At 40.7% G+C, this 23,684-nt stretch overlaps 1 protein-coding gene across 2 annotated transcripts; it reads right to left on the bottom strand.

Moving 5' to 3' along the window:
* Window positions 1-12,086: 12,086 nt before the first annotated feature.
* On the bottom strand, window positions 12,087-23,652 carry ANKRA2 (ankyrin repeat family A member 2). Of its 2 annotated transcripts, XM_078449026.2 has the most exons (9): window positions 23,353-23,652; window positions 20,443-20,835; window positions 19,603-19,761; window positions 17,492-17,557; window positions 15,185-15,282; window positions 14,596-14,721; window positions 14,233-14,299; window positions 13,632-13,712; window positions 12,087-12,601 (listed from the first exon to the last, which is right to left on the bottom strand). In XM_078449026.2, exons 2-9 carry the CDS (start codon window positions 20,729-20,731, stop codon window positions 12,546-12,548), a joined length of 942 nt encoding a protein of 313 aa, XP_078305152.1. In that variant the 5' UTR covers window positions 20,732-20,835; window positions 23,353-23,652; the 3' UTR covers window positions 12,087-12,545. The 2 variants fall into 2 exon arrangements, with proteins under 2 accessions (XP_078305152.1, XP_078305155.1); XM_078449029.2 differs by lacking the exon at window positions 14,233-14,299.
* Window positions 23,653-23,684: the final 32 nt, after the last annotated feature.

The raw sequence follows: 23,684 nt of genomic DNA, 5'->3' as shown, positions 1-23,684 counted from the left end.
GACTTCCAAACTTTTACGATTGTATATGCCTTCAGTAACAAAATAAATAAATGAAATAAAATTGTCATTCCCCCATGGCATGCAAATACTTAGTGATAAATCTATACGTGTGCTAGTCCACCAAATATTATATGTATTGTAAAGCATTGTCTAAAATTAAAATTTAAGAAGGGTGAAATTAAATATACTATATAAAAATGAAAGTTCTAATTTTTTTTTTTTCCCCTGACCCCACTGGAGTCTCTTGCATACCCTGGGTGGTTCATTTGGAAATCACTTCTCTACTCTAAATGATAATGAGGCCGTGAGTGGCACACAAGAAAGGAAGTTACTTTTAAAAAGTCAGTGCTTATTTAGTGTGACAGTCCTGAAAGGTATTCAAAACCTAATGCAAAAACTAATCATTAAAATAGAATTAGACATCGCCTTAGATCAGTGCCATTACAATGGAATTAGAACAACACAGAATGCCTTCATTACCTCAGTGGCTGCTGCGTAACTGGAAATCATTCCACCGCAGGTCAGCAGAGGTGAGGGAACTTTCTCCCGGCCCTAAAATACATCGTCTTAACTAACAACCAAGAGGGAGGGAGAAGGAATCGTGCAGACTGAGAGATGAACAGAGGGGCTTACGTGAGGCCTGGACGCCTGAGGGTCTGCAATCACTCAGGACAAGCCTCGGGAAGTGGGCTTCTGAGGAGGTGGGGTAGGTGGGGAGAGGGGGCGCTGGAATGTGGAGATGGGGTGCCCAGGACAGTGGGCGTGTGCATTTCCTCGCTTGAGGCCGACTCCATGTGATGCAAGACCAACTTCCATACTGCAGAGGGCAGCAGAGAGCAGCAGTGAACCGGCCCTAATTCCACAGGAGGGAGGTGTTTTCAGCCCGCTAACCTGACGATCAGCACCGTAAGTTGCTCCGAGGTGGCCCTGACAGGAAGGACCAGAAGGACCAGGAGATACTCATGTCTGTCCCGTGCTACTCAGGAATGACTGGCTAGGACTTTTCAAGCGCCTGGGGGGAAATCTGCAGCCACTTGCCCCTGCCCCTGTGATTGTGTTTTCTCCTTTTGTAAGCAGCATGAGCGTTGTTTAAGCACCTTCCAATACGCTGTCTCATCAACTTTTGTGGGGAGTCTGTGAGGTGAATGGGATTTGTAGGACCATGTTATAGTCGAGGAAACAGATGCCCAGAGATGTGAACACCTGTCCAACCATCGAAAGCTAGTTAGTGGCAGAACGGGACTTAAACCTGAGTCTCCTAAAAGCAAATACTGGTTAACTTCTGCTCATCTCGCCTCCCTCAGAGTTCCTGGACAGTTTGCCAAGGAACCTGCAAATACGTCCTCTGTGAGAATTTAAATGTTTGTCTTCATTGTGAGGATCATCTGTAACGGTCATTATAAAAGCACATTCTGAATCCTTTGGACGGACCACAACCGAGGAATGGAATGTATCCCCAGAATCCTTATTTTTATTCTGCAATCTGTGTCTGTCTTTGAGTTGACACCAAGGGAAGTTCAGTGGACTTCATGGGGTGTTCTGTCACTGAGATAGAAACGTGGTGTCCTCTGAGGACACACGAAATACAGGCGTGTCAGGCTGAAAAGTAACTCACCCCATAACATCCACGTCCACGTTTCCAGTGGATGCGCACTGTGGCTCACTCTTTGAAAATATCAACTTTAAATATTGATTTAAAAAATCATTTTAAAAGGAAGTATGACCTGAAGAATGGTTCTGTACCAGAATACAACAATAATTGGCTTAGTTGCCCACTGAATACACACTGGTATCTTCAAATGAAGACAACGTTAGAGTTTTCAAGTGACATCTGCGTTGTCACTTAGAGTGTTGGTTAAGTGAAAGGTGTGTTTCTCCTGAACTACAAACAAAGGGATGTATCAACATTCCTGTTTTGTATGCAAACAGGTGTTCTCAGGAGTTGTTTTCAGACTCACCCAGACTATAGGACGCCTGGGTTGCCCAGTCGGTTGGACTGCCGACTACAGCTCAGGTCATGATCTCACGGTCTGTGAGTTCGAGCCCCGCGTCAGGCTCTGTGCTGACAGCTCAGAGCCTGGAGCCTGTGCGCGCGCTCTCTCTCTCTCTCTCTCAAAAATAATAAACATTAAAAAAAGAAAAAAGAAAAAAAGAAACAGACTACATTATAGGACCCAAAACTGAGCTAACATTTTTCTACCATTATCCCCCAATTGACAATTGTATCACTCATTCACTTACCCATCACTTTAAATTACTGTTACAAATCTGAATTCTACTACCTTTCTGGCAACTGATTTCTTTCTTTCTTTCTTTTTCTTCAGTTATATAGTCATCTATCACCCTGGAGTTTATACATTGTTTCATGGTTGTATGTGTTGAAATAACGGTTTAGTAAAAATTAAAATGATGGTAACCTGGTGAGAGTTGGGGCCTGCAGTAATTTTCCAAGTGTGCAGAGGTTCCTTCAGTACCCAGGTTGGAGGAATCCACCCCAGAGAGAGCTATCCTATCTCCCTGTTGCACGCCCTTCCCACTCCACGATGGCTCGCCTCTGAGAACTGCTTACAGATCTCTTTCCTTCCTCTTTTTTCTTCAGTGCAGTCAGCCCTGACTCCTCTCTTACTGTAACTCCACTCTTAGCTCCTGTGCCCGTCAGGGGCCTCTCTTTCTTGGGAAAAGTGTTGAGATCCTACTCTAGACTAGTTACCTTGTTTTACACCTGAAGACGCTGGGGCCTAGATGGATAAAGTGACTCTAGTTCAAGGGTAGTGGAGACTACAGCTGGCATTCCTGCACAGGGAAGCAGCAGTCATTACTCCCCATGGCCTGCTGGTCTCCTGTTCCTAACGTAGGAGGGAGTCTCGTTACAGAGTCTAGTGACGAAAGGCACTATGAGGAGAAAGTGATTACTGGTTCAGTCGACTCCTCGCCCGCCTGCCGACACGGTGCCCGAGACTTTCTTTGTCCTCCAGCAGGCACCTGTGACTAATGGCACAGTGGGCATAGTGGCGGCACCGGGCTGGAATCGTGAACCTAGGCTGGGATCTGCTAAGGCGGTCGTCAGCAACCTTGTGTGAGTCACCGCCCCTTTACAGGCCTCCATTTCCTGTTCTATAAAATGGTCAGGATCACAGTAGAATTCCGATGTCTCCCAATCTTCTCTAAATATGAGAGTCCCTTGGAGTGTTTCTTAAAAACCCAAATTCCTGGGCTCCGGCCCAGATCTGGAATACCCAGGGGAGATGCCTGGCAATGTGTGTTTAACAAGGGCTCCGGCTCATTGTTATCAGCAGGAAAATGCAGAACCAGATGAACCCTGGGGCCTCTGCCAACTTCAAGATTCTGTCAACAAAAGCCTCCAATTCACTACAAGTGTGGCTCTGAGAGGAAAGGCCTGCACTCAGGGTCAGCTCTCGCCCCTAACAGGATTGCTATCGGAGCTGTGAGTGAGTCAGCCAGCAGGGACTGAGGGACTAAGAGAACAAAATGGGTGAGCTTAATCAGAGGGATTAATTGAGAGAGGGCAAAGGCAGGCTTGCAAGGAGGGACAGAGGCTAGGGTGAGGAGCAGAAGTGAGCTTTTCTGGGTGACGGGTGGTGCCGGCTGGCCACATGGAGGAGGTCTGGCCTGGAGGGAGCCAGCTGCACTTTCTTCAAGGCTTTCGGTGTTTCCGTTTCAGAAGATGGGTATTTGTCCAGTGTGGCATGTAGATTAGTGGTGGCTGGGCTTCAGGGGGATCAACTGGGCTGCCCTGGTGACCTGTCCTAACTCTCTGGGACACCAAGTTCCATTTTCTGTTTTTTTTATTTTTTTAAGGTTTTATATATTTAAGTGATCTCTGCATGTAGTGTGGGGCTCGAACTCATGATCCTGAGATCAAGAGTTGCATGCTCTTTGGACTGACCCAGCCAGGTGCCCCCCATTTTCTGTCTTTATGGGCAGTGACACCATTCAGTCAGAAATAGACATGCAGAGGGGGCCCTTAGGTGGCTCAGTTAGTTAAGCCTCCGACTTCAGCTCAGGTCATGATCTCGCGGTCCGTGAGTTTGAGCCCCGAGTCGGGCTCTGGGCTGACAGCTCGGATCCTGGAACCTGTTTCAGATTCTTTGTCTCCCTCTCTCTCTCTGCCCCTCTCCGACTCATGCTCTATCTCTCTCTCTCTCAAAAATAAACATTAAAAAAAAGAAAGAAAGAAATAGACATGCAGAGATAAAGGGCATAAAGGAAAACTTATTCTGACACTTGTTAAAATGGTAAAGAAGACTTCATTTGAGACTATTTCAGTAGGAAGAGAGAGTGAACTCAACTCCACCTATAAGCAAAGACAACTGGGGATGTACAGCCAGTGAGCAGAGTGAGGGGGTCTATGGATGGAAAGTTACTAAGAGGAACTTGATTAGCCATCAAGGGTAGGGGGATCCTTGCTAATGCAGGCCAACATGACCAACTATCAAGGGCAAGGGATTCTTAGTAAACTGGCTTAGGAGATTTGTGCCAAGACTGGACTCAGCAGGCCAAGGTCAAGGGCAGTAGACCAAAGCCAAAGTCAAGGTCAAAACAAGAAGAGGGCTCAGAGGAGCTTGACTCAAGTTTGGTCAGGGGGTGAGATCTCCCATGGTTGAGATGAGGTAGTAAAAAGCTAGCAGGATTTGTCTCTGTCAAGCTAAAGAAGCTGACTGAGAGGAAGAACCATCCTTATGAAAATATGCAGGATTGAACTGGGGGCTGGTGTTGCTTGATAGAGGTAATGTTAATAATAATATAATAGTAATAATTATAGCTCTCATTTATTATCATGTGCTAGTGTGAACATTATCTCAAATCTTTAGAAAAACCCTCAGACAGTATTAGTTTTTTAATTTTTACAGGTGAGAAAACTTGGGCTTAGGAAAAGCATTGTCAAAGTCAGGAGTTGAATCCGGGTTCATCTGATTCTGAAACTCTCTTGTTTTCACTATGGCATAAATCTTATATAGAGCAGTTTGTAAAGTGAATGGATTTATAGAGTGAATGAATACATGAACACATGCACTTTTTTCCAGTCTAAAATAGTTCTCCAGATGAAAACATTCTTTTTGTCTCTGACAAGCCTTAAAAACTGCATGAGCCTCTTATCCACCCTAACTTGGCCTCTCTCTGTCACTGTCACGTGGCCTCAGCTTCAACAGTGTAGTTTTGTTTTGTTTCATGTGACTGAGATGCCTAATGGGTGGGGTTAACGGACTCGAAGCCTGGAAAACTCAGTGCACAGCTGAGCACATTGGAAACCCTGAAAACTGACGAGGACTGAAGGGTAGAGCGCAGATCTCCTTGGTGTGCGGATGCCCTGGGGTTACTACATCCTTTTGCCTGTTTCTGACGAAAGGCCACTGGTCAAAGTGAGAGAGAAGCCTTGTGACTTCTGCATGGAGAAGACTTCGTTCCTTTGTTCCTGCTGTCTGTGGTGAGACAGCTTGTCGCCAAGAACGCACCGGTGATTTGAATACCCCAATGGCTAGAAATATTAAGAGCTAATCCAAACCATCAGAATTGTTGGCTCCCACTCTAGCAAAGAAGGATAAACAAAATCTTTCTCAACTGGGAAATGGTTCAGGATTAATTTTCATGGCGTTTCCAGCCCATCAAAGATAAGCTTTCAACACCGGAATGTTTCACTCAAATTATGTTTCACTCAAATTTTTCTCACAGGCTTCATTGTTTTGTTAATCAAGCTTATCACAAGGGTAGCATCTTTGTATCTGTATTGCTAATTAGATTCTTTCAAACCATGTTGACATTTTGGTCGTTTTGAAACAATCTTTTTTTTTTTTTTTTTTTTCTTTTCATGCACTAGGTCATGTCTTATTAACCTTTTTGAAGATCTGGCTGTCTTTTTAGGGATGTTTGAATCATACCGATTTGTGTGCTTATAAAATATGCAGTGAGGACAGATCGACAGAAGGCTGGAATGGAGAAGAAGGAAATAAAGCGCGTGTTGTTAAGTTTCTATCTATGCCACAAACTATAAAAGGTCACACACATAAAATAATGGTATGGGCTATTACACCAGTTGTTTTCTGTTAGTCTCAGCTGATTGATGGTGATCCTATCAGCTAGGAATGCCTGCACCCTTTTCGATCCGTGGCAACCCTCACGGACATTTCCCCCACCTGCACCTACCGCGCCTGCCCTGGGGCTCCTATTATGTCTGCAAATTACAGCTCAACTACAACCACCAGGGAACAGCGAATAAAAACAAGATTTATTACTCACAAGTTCTGGAGGGTACATGGCACACCTGGGCTCATATGACCAGGTCAGTAGGAGAGAGAAAGGTAAAGAGAGAGAGCCTTCTTCATTTATGGGGTTGAGGATGCTGCCTTGTGTCTCAAGGCTTCCCTCCTGGAGAATTCTAACGCTAGAATTAAAATATAACCTAGTTCCTGGCATTATTATCTGATCCCCATTTAAAATAAACTCTTGTAGTTATATTTTGCTTCAAACAGGTCATCATTTATTTCACCAGCTCCTAGGTGTTTTTGAGGTTGACAGATTCTGGATCCTTTCTGGAGGGGTCAGTGTCACATTCGTACTGCATCATGACTGCCACTTGGCGGCCAGTTATTGTATGACACATCTCAGAGCATCTGATTGGTTAAAGCTCCATAACACACTTGCACTCTAGTCGCCAGGGGAGGCTGGGGTAAGGAGGGTGGGGAAGCTAAGGAAGAACGCACCCTGACTTGTTTGCTTCTCTAAAGGGAGGCGATTGGAGACATTGTCTTGGGAGCACAAAGGTATTGGTGAATCTAACTACACAAAATAAAATATATACGCTCTGAAAAAATTAACATAAAGCCCAAAGCTAGAACCCAAATGACAAATCAAATCAGTTTTGGGGATACACTGGAACACTATAAGATGAATCAACTGGTCTTCTGTTTACTTACATCTATGCCCAAAAGAAGAGAAAAAGAGTTCTAAGACAGTTATTTTTAAGGAAAAGGGAATAACAATTCATATTTTCTACTTACAAAGCTCCATGTGAATGCAGTTACCCATGACTACTAGGCAGCATACAAAGTTTTCAGATATTAAAAAGCTGTGTTGAAAAGGCATTGTTTCTCCACTGAATCGCAGCGGTAACTTCGTCTATATTAGCTGACACACAGGTGCAGATCCTTCTTTAGACTATATTCTATATCATTGGTTTATTTGTTTTGTCACTGCCTGTGTTAACTGCTGTAGCTTTATATGGTAAGTCTGGATATCTGACCATTTTACTCTTCTAACTTTGTTCTTCTTCAAGAAGAACTTCTTCAAGTTTTGTCAATTTTAGGCACCTGACGTTTGAGATGCCAATATTAATGTGGCCAAATCAACATCCTTTTGTTGATGTTTATGGTATCTTTTCCTAGTTTTTTACTTTCAATCTATCTTCATCCTTATATTTAAAGTTTGTTTCTTTAAAATAGCAAATGGTGATTCTTGCTTGGTTTCCTTAGTCCAGTCTCTCAACCTTTGTCTTTTCTTTGTTTTGTTTTTGTTTTTTAAGTAGGCTTCATACCCAGCATGGACCCCAATGCGGGGCTTGAACTCATGACCTTGAGATTAAGACATGATCTGAGATCAAGAGTCAGACACTTAACCAACTGAGTCACCCAGATGCCCACATCAACCTTTGTTTTTTAACTGTAATGTTTAGTCCTTGTACATTTAATGTCGAATTTAAGTTTACCATCTTGCTAGTTGTTTTCTATTTGTCCTATCTATGTTTCCATATTTCTTGCTTCCTCCTTCTTTCAAATCAATCAAGCATTTTTTTATTATTCCATTTTCTCTTCTTCTGCTTATCTACTTATGGCTCCTGGTCAGGGCTCTCCATAGGTATTGTGTTTGTTCCCCTTTTCCCCCTTCTTTTTTTTTATTTTTTTTTATTTTTTTTAACATTTATTTATTTTTGAGACAGAGAGAGAGAGAGACAGAGCATGAACGGGGGAGGGGCAGAGAGAGAGGGAGACACAGAATGGGAAGCAGGCTCCAGGCTCTGAGCCATCAGCCCAGAGCCCGACGCGGGGCTCGAACCCACGGACCGCGAGATCGTGACCTGAGCCGAAGTCGGACGCTTAATTGACTGAGCCACCCAGGTGCCCCCCCTTTTCCCCCTTCTTAACAGATGCTGGTGTTTCTCCCCACTCAGCCCAAGTGCTACAGAAGATACTGGCTCTCAGTTGAGTTGGGTATGACTGGTAGATGCTCAGCTAGTCTTAATCTCCATAGCTGGTTCAGGAACGAGCATGTAAGCCTGTCGTAAATGAGACTAGAGGAGTGGTTTTCTGGAAACTTCCGGAGAAGTTCTTCCTCACTCTTCTGGAAGGGGGATGGGACACCTCCTTCTCTCATTGAACTAGACAGAAATGGAGAAGCATATGGCCCTTGTTATTAGACACCACACCATGGCCCACCTTTAGGACAGGGCTGAATTGTGGCCCACAGAGTGCAGAGACCGAAATAACCTGGGTCTTACTTGACATTGTTGCTTTGCTATGTCAGCCAACTTTCAAGTCCTCCTAACTCCGGACTTCCTCCTATGTGAGCAAATACATTTACTTATTTGTTTAAGCCACCTCAAGTGGGTTTTATTTTACACCTGAAAGCATTCTGACAGATATGAGAAGTACACGTTACTTTTATATTCAGAAAAAATAAAGATAAAGGTCAGGGATTCTGACCTTGGCTTCCTGAAGCCACGGAAGTAAGTTTCTTTCCCAAATCAATTCCTATTTGACATCAACTTTTCTTATCAATTACTTCATATTGCGTTGAGGTTAGTGAATTTGTACTGCATTCTCTCCCTGACTAGATCCTGAGGTGCAGGGGCCGTGACTTCAGCACCTGGCACAAACCTTGACATTTGTGTTCTACTGTTTCTCATAAGCCAACAGCAGCTGCTGTATTTGACTTTTCCCCCATGTAGGAGGCTGTGTGAAAGCTGACCACACACAGTACATGGTGCTTTCTTGGGGAGGGCCCCAGTCATCTTATCGACACAGGGAAGGCAACAGTATCTTCTAAGAAGAACCTAGAATGGCACACAGGGAGTGGTTTATTCTCTGAAGGAGGAGGTAAGGCCAAACTCTGGCCCAAACGAGCTCTTCGCTAAATACCACCGACCTGTTCCTGCAGTGGCTGAAGGACCTCAGAGGCAGGAGATCACTGAGACAGGGGTACATGTGATTGACTTCATTTTTGTTGACAGTCTCCTTGGCAGAGGGGCAAACACAGCGTCACCACGTATGAGAAGATCAAAGTTTTCATAACAGGCACACATCATGGAAGAGGGTTACCCAGCCTTGTCCTTGTGGAGGAACCCATGAGCCAGTGTGAATTCTGGATGGCCAGTGCTTTAGTCAATATCCGTGTCCCGAAGGAAATCCTAGAACAAAGGAATAACAAGTTCTTTGGCATTTGTTGGTAATAGACTACTGTCCCGGGTGTTCAGGGCTCTTTTCTTATCCAAAACATAAGCAAAATAAGTTAACAACTGTATGGCATCAGAAATGCGTCTTTCAGAAACACAAATTAATAAAGGATGTGCAGTTATAACTAACAGCTCATTGAAGGACAAAAGCCGAGTTATTCATGTGTTATTCATGTTTACCTTTATAAAAGAGAGCATCGGGGCGCCTGGGTGGCGCAGTCGGTTAAGCGTCCGACTTCAGCCAGGTCACGATCTCGCGGTCCGTGAGTTCGAGCCCCGCGTCAGGCTCTGGGCTGATGGCTCGGAGCCTGGAGCCTGTTTCCGATTCTGTGTCTCCCTCTCTCTCTGCCCCTCCCCCGTTCATGCTCTGTCTCTCTCTGTCCCAAAAATAAATAAAAAACGTTGAAAAAAAAAATTTAAAAAAAAATAAAAATAAAAAAAATAAAAAAAAAAAATAAAAGAGAGCATGTACCAACAGGCTAGAGAGAAAGGATAAGCTAGGTTCTTTCTTAACATTACTTTGTAGACAGGGTGGCAATGTGAAAGGCAAATGTTAGAATGTGGTTTGGAACATGCTGGTTCTACCAGCCACAGCAAGGTTGGCACTCTTGGCTGTACATGAGAATCACCCAGGAAGCTATTACATGCCCCCTCTTGGCATCCCAGACGAATAAAACAGATTCTCCGGGAGACCCCGGCCTTAGCATTTTCAACCGCCCTCCAGATGATTCCATCGTGCATCCCAACTTGAGAACCAATTGTCCTTAGAGTGGAGCCTCTGCTACTCTCAGATCCTCTGCCCTCTGTTTCTCCTCAGGACATAGAGGGTTCTGTTGTGTCCATAAGGAGGACTAATGTGGGGACACAGCAGGACAATTAGTGTGTGATAAACCCAGTACCAGGCATTTTAGGGCCTTGAACATGCCTCAGTTAACCATTCATTTAAATTTATGTTTATTTTTGAGAGAGTGAGCAAGAGCGAGCGAGTGAGCAGGGGAGGGGCAGAGAGAGAGGGAGACACAGAGTCTGAAGCAGGCTCCAGGCTCTGAGCTGTCAGCACAGAGCCTGATGTGGGGTTCGAACCCATGAACCTTGAGATCATGACCTGGGCAGAAGTCCAATGCTCAACCAACTAAGCCATCCAGGAGCCCCGACACTTGGCATTTTTAACTTGTCCTCAGGATGTGTGGGACAACAGGAGATGATTTTGAACAAAACCAAACTCGCTGGGAGGAGTTTTGGGTTTTTTTTTTAAGTTTAAGAAAGAAATGGAGCACGTGTACACACACACACACACACACGCACACACACACACACACACGTGTGAGTGGTGGAGGGGCAGAGACAGGAGAGAGAGAATCCCAAGCAGGCTCTGCACTGTCAGTGCAGAGTCCGACTTGGGCCTCAATCCCATGAAATGTAAGATCATGATCTGAGCCCAAAACAAGAGTTGGACCCTTAAGTGAGCTGCCCAGGCTCCCCAGAGGCAGATTCTAAGTAAGATCTTCAAGGCAGGGCGGTGAAAATGTCCCTGTGGGGCCCCACCATTGCATCTCCTGAGTCCAACCCAAATCTAACATGGCGTATGAGCTCAATAAATGTGTATTGAAGGATTGAATGTTGAGGGGAAATTTTTTATTTCAAATATTTAACCTTTTGGACAAGAGACAGTGAACAGAAGACGGACTGAGTACCAATAAGGACTTTATGACACTTGCCATGAATTGATTCTGGTATATGTAATAGTTCCGACTATTCTCAGTGGATGTGAAAAAGAAACATAATGGACACATGTAAAATGTTGAGATGCTTTCCAGGTCCACAATGTAATATGAGCAAATATGTCTGAATGGAGAGCAACTTCACTGAATTTATGAATAAAAAATAAAACATGGGGCAAAGGTATCAAACGGTGGTCTATCCTTTTCACAGGGACAACTCAGAAAGCAATGGGTTTGGGATGGTCTACTGTGAATGTAATAATTATGTATCCAATTGCAATTTCAATTCCATTAAATATAAAATCACCAATAATCAAGTTTCTTGTTCGGAGTCACTGACGAGGTTATGCAGGTGAATTTTATTCCTGTGCACACAGCTAGCATTACATAGCTCTCACTCCAGCAAAAAGGCTTAACTGTCTTAAGAGGAAAATCTGTACAAAAAAGAAGGTTCCTTTAACCAAAGAATATTTATATAGTTCTCTTTAGGTTGTAGCCCTTTTATTAAATGATTGTATTTTCTCTCTAAATGTACATCTAAAAGGTTTCAATCATGTTACGGTCCTTTTTTATATCGCGGTTATCTTTTATTTTAAAACCAATATATATATTTATAATACTCCTTCAGTGGAATTAAAGAGCATTTAATTGACGTTTATTGAAGGGCTGACTTTTCTTTCATGGAGGACTTTTCCTACTGAAAAACTTATTTACAAGAGAAAAATATTCTAAATATACTTCTAAAAATGACAATCAAATCTTTGTTGATTGACTCACATTTGATTTATTTTAATTATACTGTTTGATCTAATGGAGTATCCTAGCAGGACAGAAGGGTTAAACCAAAATCTTAAAGTAATTCCTCAATAATCTTATAAAATTAAAAAAAAAAAACTAGCATGCAAACAGAAAAAGTACTTTATTTATAACATCATTTTGTAAACAATCACACTGTGCATTTTTGAATTCAACAATAACAAATTTTTTTCTATAGATTTATAGCAAACCTATGTGAAGTCAATGAGTTAATACAAGAGTGAAGACAAATAGGGTAGAATAACTTTTGAAACTGTTAAATTACAGCACTTGATACAAAGACAGATAACTATCTGTACCATAAAAATTTACATGCCACAAAACATTAATTTATAACTTTAAATATGCAGTAAAACACATTTATAAAAAAGCATCAATATTAATTTTATTATAAACCAGTGAATTGCTGAGAGGAATATTTATTAAAACTTACCAAAACCAGTAAATTTTGCAACTGAGGTAAAAATTTATAAGTAAACAAAACTATCATTTATAAGAGCCAAAAAGTAAAAGAAAGGGCAGACGACACTTCTTGATGACTGTGTCTACTCCTTGATATTCTGAAGCAGCTTCAGCAAATGTGACTCAATAACCTGTTGAACTAGAAGAGATAGGTTATCAAGACCACAGCATGCTGATTACACAATTTTAAACAGAACTATCAAATTCAACTTAACATCAACTTTTTCTTTTCTTTCTTTTACATTTTTTAAGTGTTTACTTTTGAGAGAGAGACAGAGAGCGAGTGGGGGGTGGGGCAGAGAGAGAGAGGGAGACACAGAATCTGAAGCAGGTGCCAGGCTCTGAGCTGTCAGCACAGAGCCCCACGTGGGGCTCGAACTCACGGACCGCGAGATCATGACCTGAGCTGAAGTTGGCTGCTTAACCGACTGAGCGACCCAGGCACCCCCATCAACTTTTTCTTAAAATAGTTATTCATCATATTCTGAGGATATACCCTAGTAATATATACTCATAGTCTGAGGGTGATACGATTGCATGCAATACTTAACGCACTTAAAACTTAGTCTGTCATGGACTTAGTAATTGTCTAAGTTACTGGATTCTGTTCTTGCACAAAGTTTGTTCTAAAGAACAGAGAAAGGGCAACCAGAATGCATTTTGTAAATAATTTGTTACAAAATGTTAAACAAACCTTGTACATAAATAGGTGTGCACTCTAGCAACTAGTTATTTGGGTTGGTGAAAAGTAACAGTAACAAACTCTTTTTTTTGGTAAGAATTTGTTGATTTTGCCCATAGTTAAAAGTATATGTCAGGAGTTAGGATAACATGTCATGTTTTAGGACAAGTGATGAAAATGGTTTAGACCACAGTTTGTACTATTTATATAGCTTTACTAACTAAAATACAATCTGACAGGGGCGCCTGGGTGGCTCAGTTGGTTGAGCAGCCGACTTCGGCTCAGGTCATGATCTCGCGGTCCGTGAGTTCGAGCCCCGCGTCGGGCTCTGTGCTGACAGCTCAGAGCCTGGAGCCTGTTTCAGATTCTGTGTCTCCTTCTCTCTGACCCTTCCCCGTTCATGCTCTGTCTCTCTCTGTCTCAAAAATAAATAAACGTTAAAAAAAAATTAAAAAAATATATAATCTGACAGTTCTAAAATACTTACCACCTCTATAGCCCAAGGCTACAGCTAAATCCATAGAATTATACCCAGAGTCAGTTTCAATTGTGGGGTCAGCTCCATTTTCTGTATCAAAACAGAAAAATCTGCATAAATAAAATGAAAATGTAGACATGTTTGTCTATTACTGGCTCATGTGCAAACAGCAGGACAGATTTTCAGCAAAGTGGAGGGTATCTTCAGGATGGTCTGACAAAGTACGAAGGGCAGAGATTTCACTTCGGTGGGTCAGAGGGAAGACACTTCAAACAAATAGGCATCCTCTCCAAAAGCTGAAACTCATCAACAACTACAGCGAGAACTTCTGCATAAAGACGCCACGGGTCGAGGAAACAACTGTGGATTCACACGTGATCCTCCAAAGGAAAGCAACAAAGACAAATGCTCCAAGCACAGGTGTGCGGTGTGCTGGAGCTGCTTCTCACACGGGCAACTCTCTGGTAGCACGTGTTCCAGAAGGATTCACGTGTTTAATAGTAATTAATGATTCTCCTGAGTAATACCAAGGGAGGCCGCCTTGTAAGAAGTTAAAATAAACCCCTCACATGGTATTTTCTAAATATTTTCACTTTTAAAAATGGCTTACCTAAGAGCATTTTTACACATTTAACATGATTTCCATGTACAGCATAAAGCAAAGGTGTTCCTCCATTCTGCAAAAGGAAAAGGTCATTTAGTTTTCAAGGTGAGCAAGATTCGAGTAATTCAATGTTGCCGTTGAGGAGTTTTACTAAGAAATGGACATGTAAAAGTAGTTTAAGGCAATTTTCATGTTTTGTGAAGAATACTTAAATCAGATGTCACAAGTGAGTTTACACCATTAACTTTTTCTTCCAGGTGTTTAAGTTAATGATTTTTCCAAATGTTTAGTGAAATGTATTATGTCTCTCCAAACTAAGTAAATCCTAGAGTTTATTACAGTATTTTAAAATCAGTAGCATAAACTCACCCAATCATATTCATTCACATCAACTCCACAATCAAGCAGCATTTTGACAATATCTGTGTAGCCTTTACTACAGGCCAATGATAGTGCACTTTCTCGACCTTTTCCTAAAAGCTGGGGATCAGCACCCTGGAGTGGTAAGTGGAGAGAAAAGACTTTTCAATTCATGTAAACAAGAATACTGTTGTTTCTGTCACTAAGAATTCAGTTCAATACTTTGGTCAGGTAACGTTCTGGGGTAAATAACGTAAATTTCTACTCATGGATGCCTTCCTTCCTCCCTTTATCTCGGTCCTAACTGTCCTTCTGCTCTGGAGTCAAATTACATCTCCTCCACGAAGCTGGTCCTAGAGAGCTGACGGTACTTTTGCTCCCACTGTACCTCAAGGGAGTTGGGCATTAAATTCTCTCTTGCTGTTTCACGTACGATTGGTCTTGTCTGCCCAGCTAGATCCAGGTTCCACAAGAACATGAAAAGCATGTAAAATTGTTTTGGATCCTCTACCATTGCATCTAGTTGGCTGAAGATACAAAATCTTTACTACAGACTTAAGTAACTGTACATATACATTTTCTGAGGCATTTTCCTTACATTCTGAAGTAGAAACTCTACCACAGCTATTTGCCCGTGTGCTGCAGCCCACATCAGAGGAGTAAATCCTTCTTCATCCGTGTGATTGATAACATTTTCTATTTAAAAGAAAAGCAATTTTTGTCATCTAATTTAACAACCAACTATTAATATCATTAAGAAAATACTGGCATTCTAAAAAGTTGATACTACTACTCACTGAAGTTCACTTTCTGCCGACTTATTTGCTGAAGTCCTATTAAGTGTTGTTGCAGGGTGCAGTGTGAATGTATTAAAATGTGCTTCGGTATACACAGCTCAGTTCGAACAGCGTGTTTCTACTGCACATGACGTAACGCTAGGTACAAGGCAGTCCACAAAAGACTGGACTCGGGATCAGGAGACCATAGTCTGAATCCTGCCTCTGTCACTTTACAGGACTATGATTCTGGGCATATCATTTAATTTCTCCAATACATGGAATAATACTTTGCTTATCTCAATGAGTAGTTGGGAGAAACACAATAGAAGCGAGATTATATAATAGCCCTTACAATTATATAAATATATATTATAAAACCTCCAAAACCTTATTAAAATTATCTTCTACTCTATAGCTAACATTGATATTTTTTTCATTCTTGGTGGTTTACTAACATAATTGGGATGAAGACAGAATAATCTGAAACACAGTCCCATGCAATTCTACCTTGAACCCCATTTTGTTTCCTAGATTCACCTTACTAGTTATAAAGTCCACAGGTTTCCCCTAAGTTTATTTAGTAGACAGAATGAAACCTTCAAATATTTATGAACAAAAAGAAATATAATACTGAAGTATGTCTTATAAGAAAATGACATGATGAAAAAAAACCCACCTCTTTTATCATGCACCCTGTACTCAATCAGTAATGTTGGGATAACTGGCTAACTTTATGAAAAAGGAAAATAAAAGTAAAGCTTGACCTTTACCTCCTTATACCAAAACATTCCATATGCGTCAAAGATTGAAATGTGAAAAAAACCAAACCACAGAAATTGTAGAATAAGATGTGAGTGAATTTATTTGTAATTTTGAAGTAGAAAATCATTTCAAAGCAGGATATAAAACTCAAAAGTTGCAAGGAAAAAAATAAATTTACCACTACAAAATGTTAAAATTTTGTTTGAAAACATCAGAATCAAAGGAAAATGACAAACTAGAAAAAAAAATGCAACATAAACAACAGAGTGAATTTCTTTAATTTAGATAAGAGTTCACATAAATCAACACATATCAGGCAGTTCACACACAAAAAAGCTTAAATAGACCATAATTTAAAAAACTGAAACAAAACCAGTATGAGAGACTATTTTTTCACCCATGAGATTAGCAAAGATTAAAGTCTGATAATATCTTGTGTCAGGGTATGGGGAAACAGAAACTCTAACTCTGGTGTAGGGACAGGACAAATATCTGGCAATATATATATAAATAAAAATTCACATTTCTTTTGACCCGGCAAATATACTTGTAGGAATTTACATACTTAAAAGGAATGTAAGCAAGACTATTATTTAAGAGCAAGAAATTGGAATCACCTCCAAGAGGATTAGTTAAAAAATAAAAACATGCGGGGCACCTGGGTGGCTCAGCCGGTTAAGTGTCCGACTTTGGCTCAGGTCATGATCTCGCGGTCTGTGGGCGTGAGACCTGTGTCAGGCTCTGTTGCTGGCAGCTCAGAGCCTGCAGCCTGTTTCAGGTTCTGTGTCTCCCTCTCTCTCTGCCCTTCCCCTGCTCATGCTCTGTCTCCCTCTGTCTCTCAAAAATAAATAAATGTTTAAAAAAATTAAAAAAAAACAAAACATGGTACATATGTATGCAGCAATACAGTGCAAAATCATAGACCTGTTAAACTATTAAAAAGAATGAAACAGATCTTTATGTGCTTATATGGAAAGATGTCCAAAATATTAAGTGAAAAAAAGGAAAGTGTAATACGGTGTGTACAATACTTTCCCTCTTGTGTAAACAACAAAAAAGCACATATATATTCTCATACAGAACTCCAAAAATAAACAGAAATGTTTTCTAGAAAAGTTTCCTGAAAATATAAGAAATTTATAATATTTGCTTTTGGGAACAAGGCTGGGATGGTATGGGAAGCTGTGACTTTTATACTTTATATACTTTTTGTTTGTCTGTTTTTTACTACCTATTGGGTTATCTGCCTGGTGAGATTATGCAACTATTTTTTTTGTCTTTATACTTTCCTGTATTAAAATAAAACAACAAAAATCTAATAAACCCTACAAAATTTAAGTACGTTTAAAAGAACAGGCTATTACCTTGTTCAATCCGAGTAGCTAGGTAAAGCATCTCTCCCTGAGCAGCCAACTGGTGAACAGATAGAGCTGAAACAATACCATAAAAAGCTTCACAGTTTTCGACTTATAGGGTACACTTTCATCACGTCAGTATTCATATGTGTGCAGCAATTTTCTTTTCTAAAATAAAAACTCTCATTTTATTGTTTAAAAAAAATGTAACTTAAAATATACCTATATCTGAGGATCGGTATGTGTTTAAGGCAATTCTGACAGCTACAAAGTATTATTAGCAATGAACAGGCAAATTGTTATGATCAACTATTAATGCAAATCGCCACTGATCTTATCAATCAAAGAAACAGTTTAGGTATTTAATTTTTAAAATGCTAACTCAATATCCAAACTTAGGAGGATGTTGGGTCTAAAACCACACAAAGATATACCTTCTGTCTCTTTATAGACTGAATCCTCTGAAATCCCAAAGACCGTTATTTCAAGACTCCACGGGTTTTCTTCTAACCCATGGGAATTAGTAAGTTGAAAACTAACTTTGAGAGTAAATTCTTGAATGCAGACTTCATTGTGGCTAATCAGCTGTGTGACCTTGAGTAAATAATTAAATGTTTTTGTCTATAAAATGAGGGAGGGGAACTGCATAATCTCTAGGTGTTTCTTTTTAGCTCAAAAATAATATGGTTGGACTATTTTAAGACAATATCTTTATTTCATTCATTCATTCATTTATTTATATTTAAAAGTTTATATATTTATTTTAAGAGAAAGAGAAGGGCAGAGGGAGAGAGAGAGAGACAGACAGACAGACAGACAGACAGAGAGGATCCCAACCAGGCTCCTCAATATCAGTGCAGACCCCCAGGTGGGGCTTGATCCCGTGAGTGAGATCATGACCTGAAGTCAAGAGTTGGAAACTTAATGGACCCACCCAGGCAACCCTCATTTATTTATTTTAAGACAACATCTTTATTTTACAACAAAACTAAACAGGCACTGTTCTGTGAGAGTTCATCTTAGAAATTAGTATCACTTGATCCTTGACTTCAGTAATATGACTGAGTGGCCTTAATAGAAAGGAAAGCAATTAGAAAGCACATGGAAATATAGTAAGTAGAAACTTTGGCTAATAGGTGAAGTAAGAATCATGGACTCCTCCTGCTTAACTGCTAGGGCATGCCATTCAAAATTAGGAGAGATACAGTGTTTCCAAAGTAAAAACAAATATTTCACCATGCTTTAGAATACAGATGCATTTACATTACATATTCGATACAGTTCCTAACGTCAAACTGCTAACTGGTTTTCTTTCATTAACATACCCATACTACATTTTTCTGATTTGTATAGAAAAGCTTCATTTTATTTCCTCTAGAATGATTCCATTTTTAAAAATTGTGGCTTCAAGGTTTTAAAAAGAGAAATTTCATATTCATGTTATTATAGTCAAATTCTAAATTACAAATCACTCAGCTTTTACTACAAATCACTTGCTGATCACTGATCTAGTTTAAAAGTAAAATGTGAAGTAAAAATACTCTCTTACTTTGCACATAGTTCAGAATAAAAGATTGTTTTTTTATAGTTAAACTATAAAGGTTTTAATAGTGCCTGGGTGGCTCAGTCGGTTAGGTGTCTGACTTTGGCTCAGGTCTGATCTCGTCGTTCCGTGAGTTCCAGCCCCACGTAGGGTTCTGTGCTGACAGCTCAGAGCCTGGAGCCTGCTTCAGATTCTGTGTCTCCCTCTCTCTCTGCCCCTCCCCTGCTCACACTCTGTCTCTCTCTCTCACACAAAAATAAACATTAAAAAAAAAAACTATAAAGGTTTTAAGAATGAAAACCTGTAAAAATCTGTATGTGTATGAATATAAACCTGTATTTGTATAAACCTATACAAAATCTGTATTAAAATCTATACTTTTTCTCAACATAGAAATATAAAACATGAAATATGTGACTCTGCAGTAATATTGTGAAATTTTAAATTACTAAAACTATCAAGACATCACTTTCCAAATAGGATATGCATTTAAAGAAAATAATGTTTCAAGGCCAAACTCTTGAAAGCATTATACCAGTAATAAGAATATTTTAACAACTCAGTGGGAAATACTTACAATTTGCTAAGAGAGGTGTGGTCGAGACCTCATTTCCTCTGTGTTTGTTGGTTAAAGTAGTTGATTGTTTTATGGGTGAGAAGTGCTTTGTTGTAGAGGGAGTGTAGACATGCCTTACTTGAATTCCCGGAGAAGGAGATGTATGGATATTGCATTCAGCTAAGTAAAATAAATTTAAACACATTAACACAATATTTTAATGATAAAACATTTCAGAGTTCTATGTCAATGTTTACATTAAAAGAGAAATACACGAGGTACATCTTCAACTGTTTCTCAAGTGATATTAAATTATTCTTTGCTATTAAAAAATCTATATCATCATAGTGAAAGTTCCAGGAAAAATCTGTATTAATTTTGAACAATTTTATTTTGAAATTAGCTTTTTTATTCAGTAGATTGTTATAAAAATAAATCTACAATATGATGGCAGACTTCACTGCATTAATGCATGGGAAACTGAGGCCAATCAAATATTCATGGAAGAGGGAATATTAAGCTAATTCATTTCTTAAAAGGCACGAATAATTTTTCTTCTATCATTTAAAAAGGTACAAATAAGAAACTTTAATTTCTAAATAAAGGTTAAGCTAGAAAATTTTAAAAAATCAACATACACTATAGACATCACAAAACATGAAAATTATTTAATTTCGGTTTCTGTGAGATTCTAGAAAATCATATTAAAAGATGACTTCCAAACTCTCTTCCCAAACTCAAAATCTCATGATCAGAAAGGAAAAACCAAAACAAAAAACAAAAAAAAACAAAACCATACACAAAAAACACAAAAAAAACAAAAACAGAACAAATGCACATATTTATACCATAACTTGCAACCTTTAAATAGGACAGATGCCACTTCCAGGTCAGAGTTAACCTGATCTTGAATATTTTTACTATCCTCTTCATTTAAGGACTTCACAAATCGAGAACACACGTTCATATCAAATCGGTTAGGTAATATGAATTTCATTCCCATGGCAACACCCTGAGCTGATCCTTCCTCTGCATTTGAGTCCAGCTGATGTTCTATTTTAATGTCTGGCGTGCCAGTTAGACTGTAAGTGCTGGGACACTCTTCCACTATCAGCTGGGCTCCAATATCCAGATTTGTTGATGTAGCCATGATTTCAACTGTAGTTTCAATGATTAAAACATTCCTTCATGATTTCCTCTTTGTTTTATAGGAGTGGTATCCAGTGTGTTCTTGGAATTTAGATATTGAAAAATCTGAAAGAAAAAAATTAAAAAGATTATATCAACTTAGGTAATAATACACAAAATAATCATTTTTCAATCAAGTATGCACATAGTGCTCTTACAAGCCCCTATACATAACAGTAAGCATACAATGTTTGGAGGCAGACACCGGAGTATGAATCCAAGCTTCACCACTTCTTGGCTGTATGAACCTGTACGTTTTTGTTTTTTTTTTTTTTAACATTTTTTATTTATTTTTGGGACAGAGAGAGACAGAGCATGAACGGGGGAGGGGCAGAGAGAGAGGGAGACACAGAATCGGAAACAGGCTCCAGGCTCCGAGCCATCAGCCCAGAGCCTGACGCGGGGCTCGAACTCACGGACCGCGAGATCGTGACCTGGCTGAAGTCGGACGCTTAACCGACTGCGCCACCCAGGCGCCCCGAACCTGTACGTTATTCAACCTCTCTAAGTCTCAGTCTCATCTGTAAAATGGGGGTATCGCCACTAATTGCATAGGATCTTGGTAAAGACCAAATGAGATACAGGCATATTTTTTACCTTCATCACCAGGTTCCAACACGTTTTACTCTTTTCTCCCTTCTCCTATTCCTCAACATTGGTAAGTGGACAGAAGATCAAGCTAACAATGAAAATAAACTTTCATGGTTTTTCACCAACTTAGACCAAAAAGATGAAAGCTATGAACCACGAAGAGGGCTCACACCAGAACACAACCATGCTAGCACCTTGATCTTGGATTGCCCAGCCTTCAGAACTAACCGAAGTTCCTGCTACAGGCGAAGCCCAGAGAAGGGTGGGAGGCACTTCATCAAGATGGAAAGAAGCTAGTTTCTGTTGGGAGAAAACCTTGTAAAAAATTCTCACAGCACCTTTCTCTCAAAAATTGGGCATTTGTTATTTTCATAGTTCAAGTGGGTGACCTTTTCATTGACTGATAGATTTAAACAACCTTCTAAATTTATTTATTAGATTTTTAAGTGCTTATTTATTTGAGAAAGAGAGAGAGAGAATGACAGGGGAAGGGGCAGAGAAAGGGGGATAGAGGACACAAAACGGGCTCCATGCTGACAGCAGAAAGCCTGATGCGGGGCTTGAACTCATAAACTGTGAGATCATGACCTGACCGGAAGTCTGACACTTAACCGACTGAGCTACCCAGTAGCTCCAAACCACTAATTTTAAACCACTTCTAATTTTAAAGTGCCAAGACTTCATTCCATAAACTAAAACGGCTAAAACATTAAAAAAATTTGATGTGAAAACTTTAACCTCTTACCTGTAGTTCATTTTTTAACATGCTATGTTTATAAGTGGTTCTCAGTTTGAATTTAAGATAAAATTCATTGTATCCATGTCTATTGGCATCTATAACACCTGATTCTTGGACAGGTAAAGGCTTTACAAAGCTTTGGTTATGATGTACTGAAGATACACTTCTCAGTTTTTGTTTAGTTAAAATGTTAGCAACTTAATATAGGCTCTTATGAAAATTTCCTGAGGGACGACCCATCTCCCACAGACTCCTACCCAGAGCTGGCCTAAATGCAATCCCCTGAGCTCTCTTAGCACACTGCATTTATTTCCATTTTGGCATTTACCATTCCTTTGAATGTTTCCACTTAAACTCCCAAGAAACTGAAAACTTCTCTAGGCTGGGGGCCACTCTTACTAATCTTTGCATACAAAACAGAGCTTGATCCCATCAGGTGCTCCAGAAATGTTTTCTGATATGAAGTTTAACACTGTTTCATATTATTTCCTATCCTAAAATGACCCTGCGAGATGCCCAACAGGGGCTTGCTAATTAGATCTGGCATTCTGGTCTCAACATCACTACTAGCTAGCTGTGCAACAATGGAAAGACAAGTCATATACGTTTTCTGAGACTCGTTGTATTAATCTATACAACGAAGACGGTTGAAATAGGCATCTCTAATATTCTTTCTAGCTCCAAACATCTTCCATGTCATAATATAGGCGGAATTACCCTCTTCGAGAAGGGGAGAACTGGGGCGAGGAGGGAGTGAAAACAGAACGCTGGTCCTGCCAATACGCTAGACGAGATGAGCCAAAATTGATGGGTTAAGCTAAGATTTTGAAGACTTGGAGAAGGAGAGGTGAAAATAGGATTGAGAGTAAGAGGCAGTGAGAAGAAGACGATGGCCAAAGGAGAGCTCGGATCACCTCGATGGGTCAGAGCCCAGGGATGAAGGGAGAAAACCTAATGAGATACACATTCCGCAGTGGATCCTAGTAACAGGTGTCCCTTGGCTCTTCCTACTCCTGAAACTGTCCACCAAGGAAAGGAAGGTGCTATGAAAATGACACCTCACAGGCGACAGGTGTCCCAGGGCAGAAGCCCCGTGAAAGGGACACTGTAGGGAGGGAAGTCCGCTCGGGAGCCACCCGCCAGCTCGGCCCGAAAAGTCGCTCAGGCGGAAACTCTGGTTCACCCCCGGCGGGAGGGTCCGGGGGACAGGGGCCGGAAGACTACTGGATGGGCGCGCAGGGCCTCGCGACTACCTTCGACAGCCGACAGCCAGTCGGGCCTTTCCATCTGCGGCCACAGATTCACTGCAGGCCCCCAAACCCCGGCTTGTTTTGACCGCGACGTCACTTCCGATTTCTTCTTTCGGGGTTTGGCCAAAAAACGTTCCGCGTCACCGCAGCCGAGAGGACTTCCAGGTTTTTTCCCCCGCCGCTGCACAGTCTTTGCTGCCCAAGTACTACGGACACTGGGTCACTTCAGCAGGAACCGTCTGGGTCTCTAGAGCAACACCCGTCCAGTACTGGGATCACGTCTCCTCCTCCCCCATCGTCCCGCCCCCCTGACCCGCCCCTACGACTCCTGGCCG

Source organism: Panthera onca, chromosome A1 (genome assembly GCF_046562875.1).
Source record: "Panthera onca isolate mPanOnc1 chromosome A1, mPanOnc1 haplotype 2, whole genome shotgun sequence".
Lineage (NCBI taxonomy): Eukaryota > Metazoa > Chordata > Mammalia > Carnivora > Felidae > Panthera > Panthera onca.
This window is presented reverse-complemented; position numbering and strand designations above follow the sequence as displayed.

What these genes read in the sequence shown, in the direction of transcription:
- ANKRA2 (XM_078449026.2), bottom strand. Translation starts at nt 20,731, where the DNA reads ATGGCTACATCAACAAATCTGGATATTGGAGCCCAGCTGATAGTGGAA. An exon ending in CACACCTCTCTTAGCAAATT is followed by an intron (nt 17,558 to 19,602) that starts GTAAGTATTTCC and finishes GTATTGTTTCAG; the next exon opens with CTCTATCTGTTCACCAGTTG. An exon ending in AGCTACTCGGATTGAACAAG is followed by an intron (nt 15,283 to 17,491) that starts GTAATAGCCTGT and finishes TCTTTTAAATAG; the next exon opens with AAAATGTTATCAATCACACG.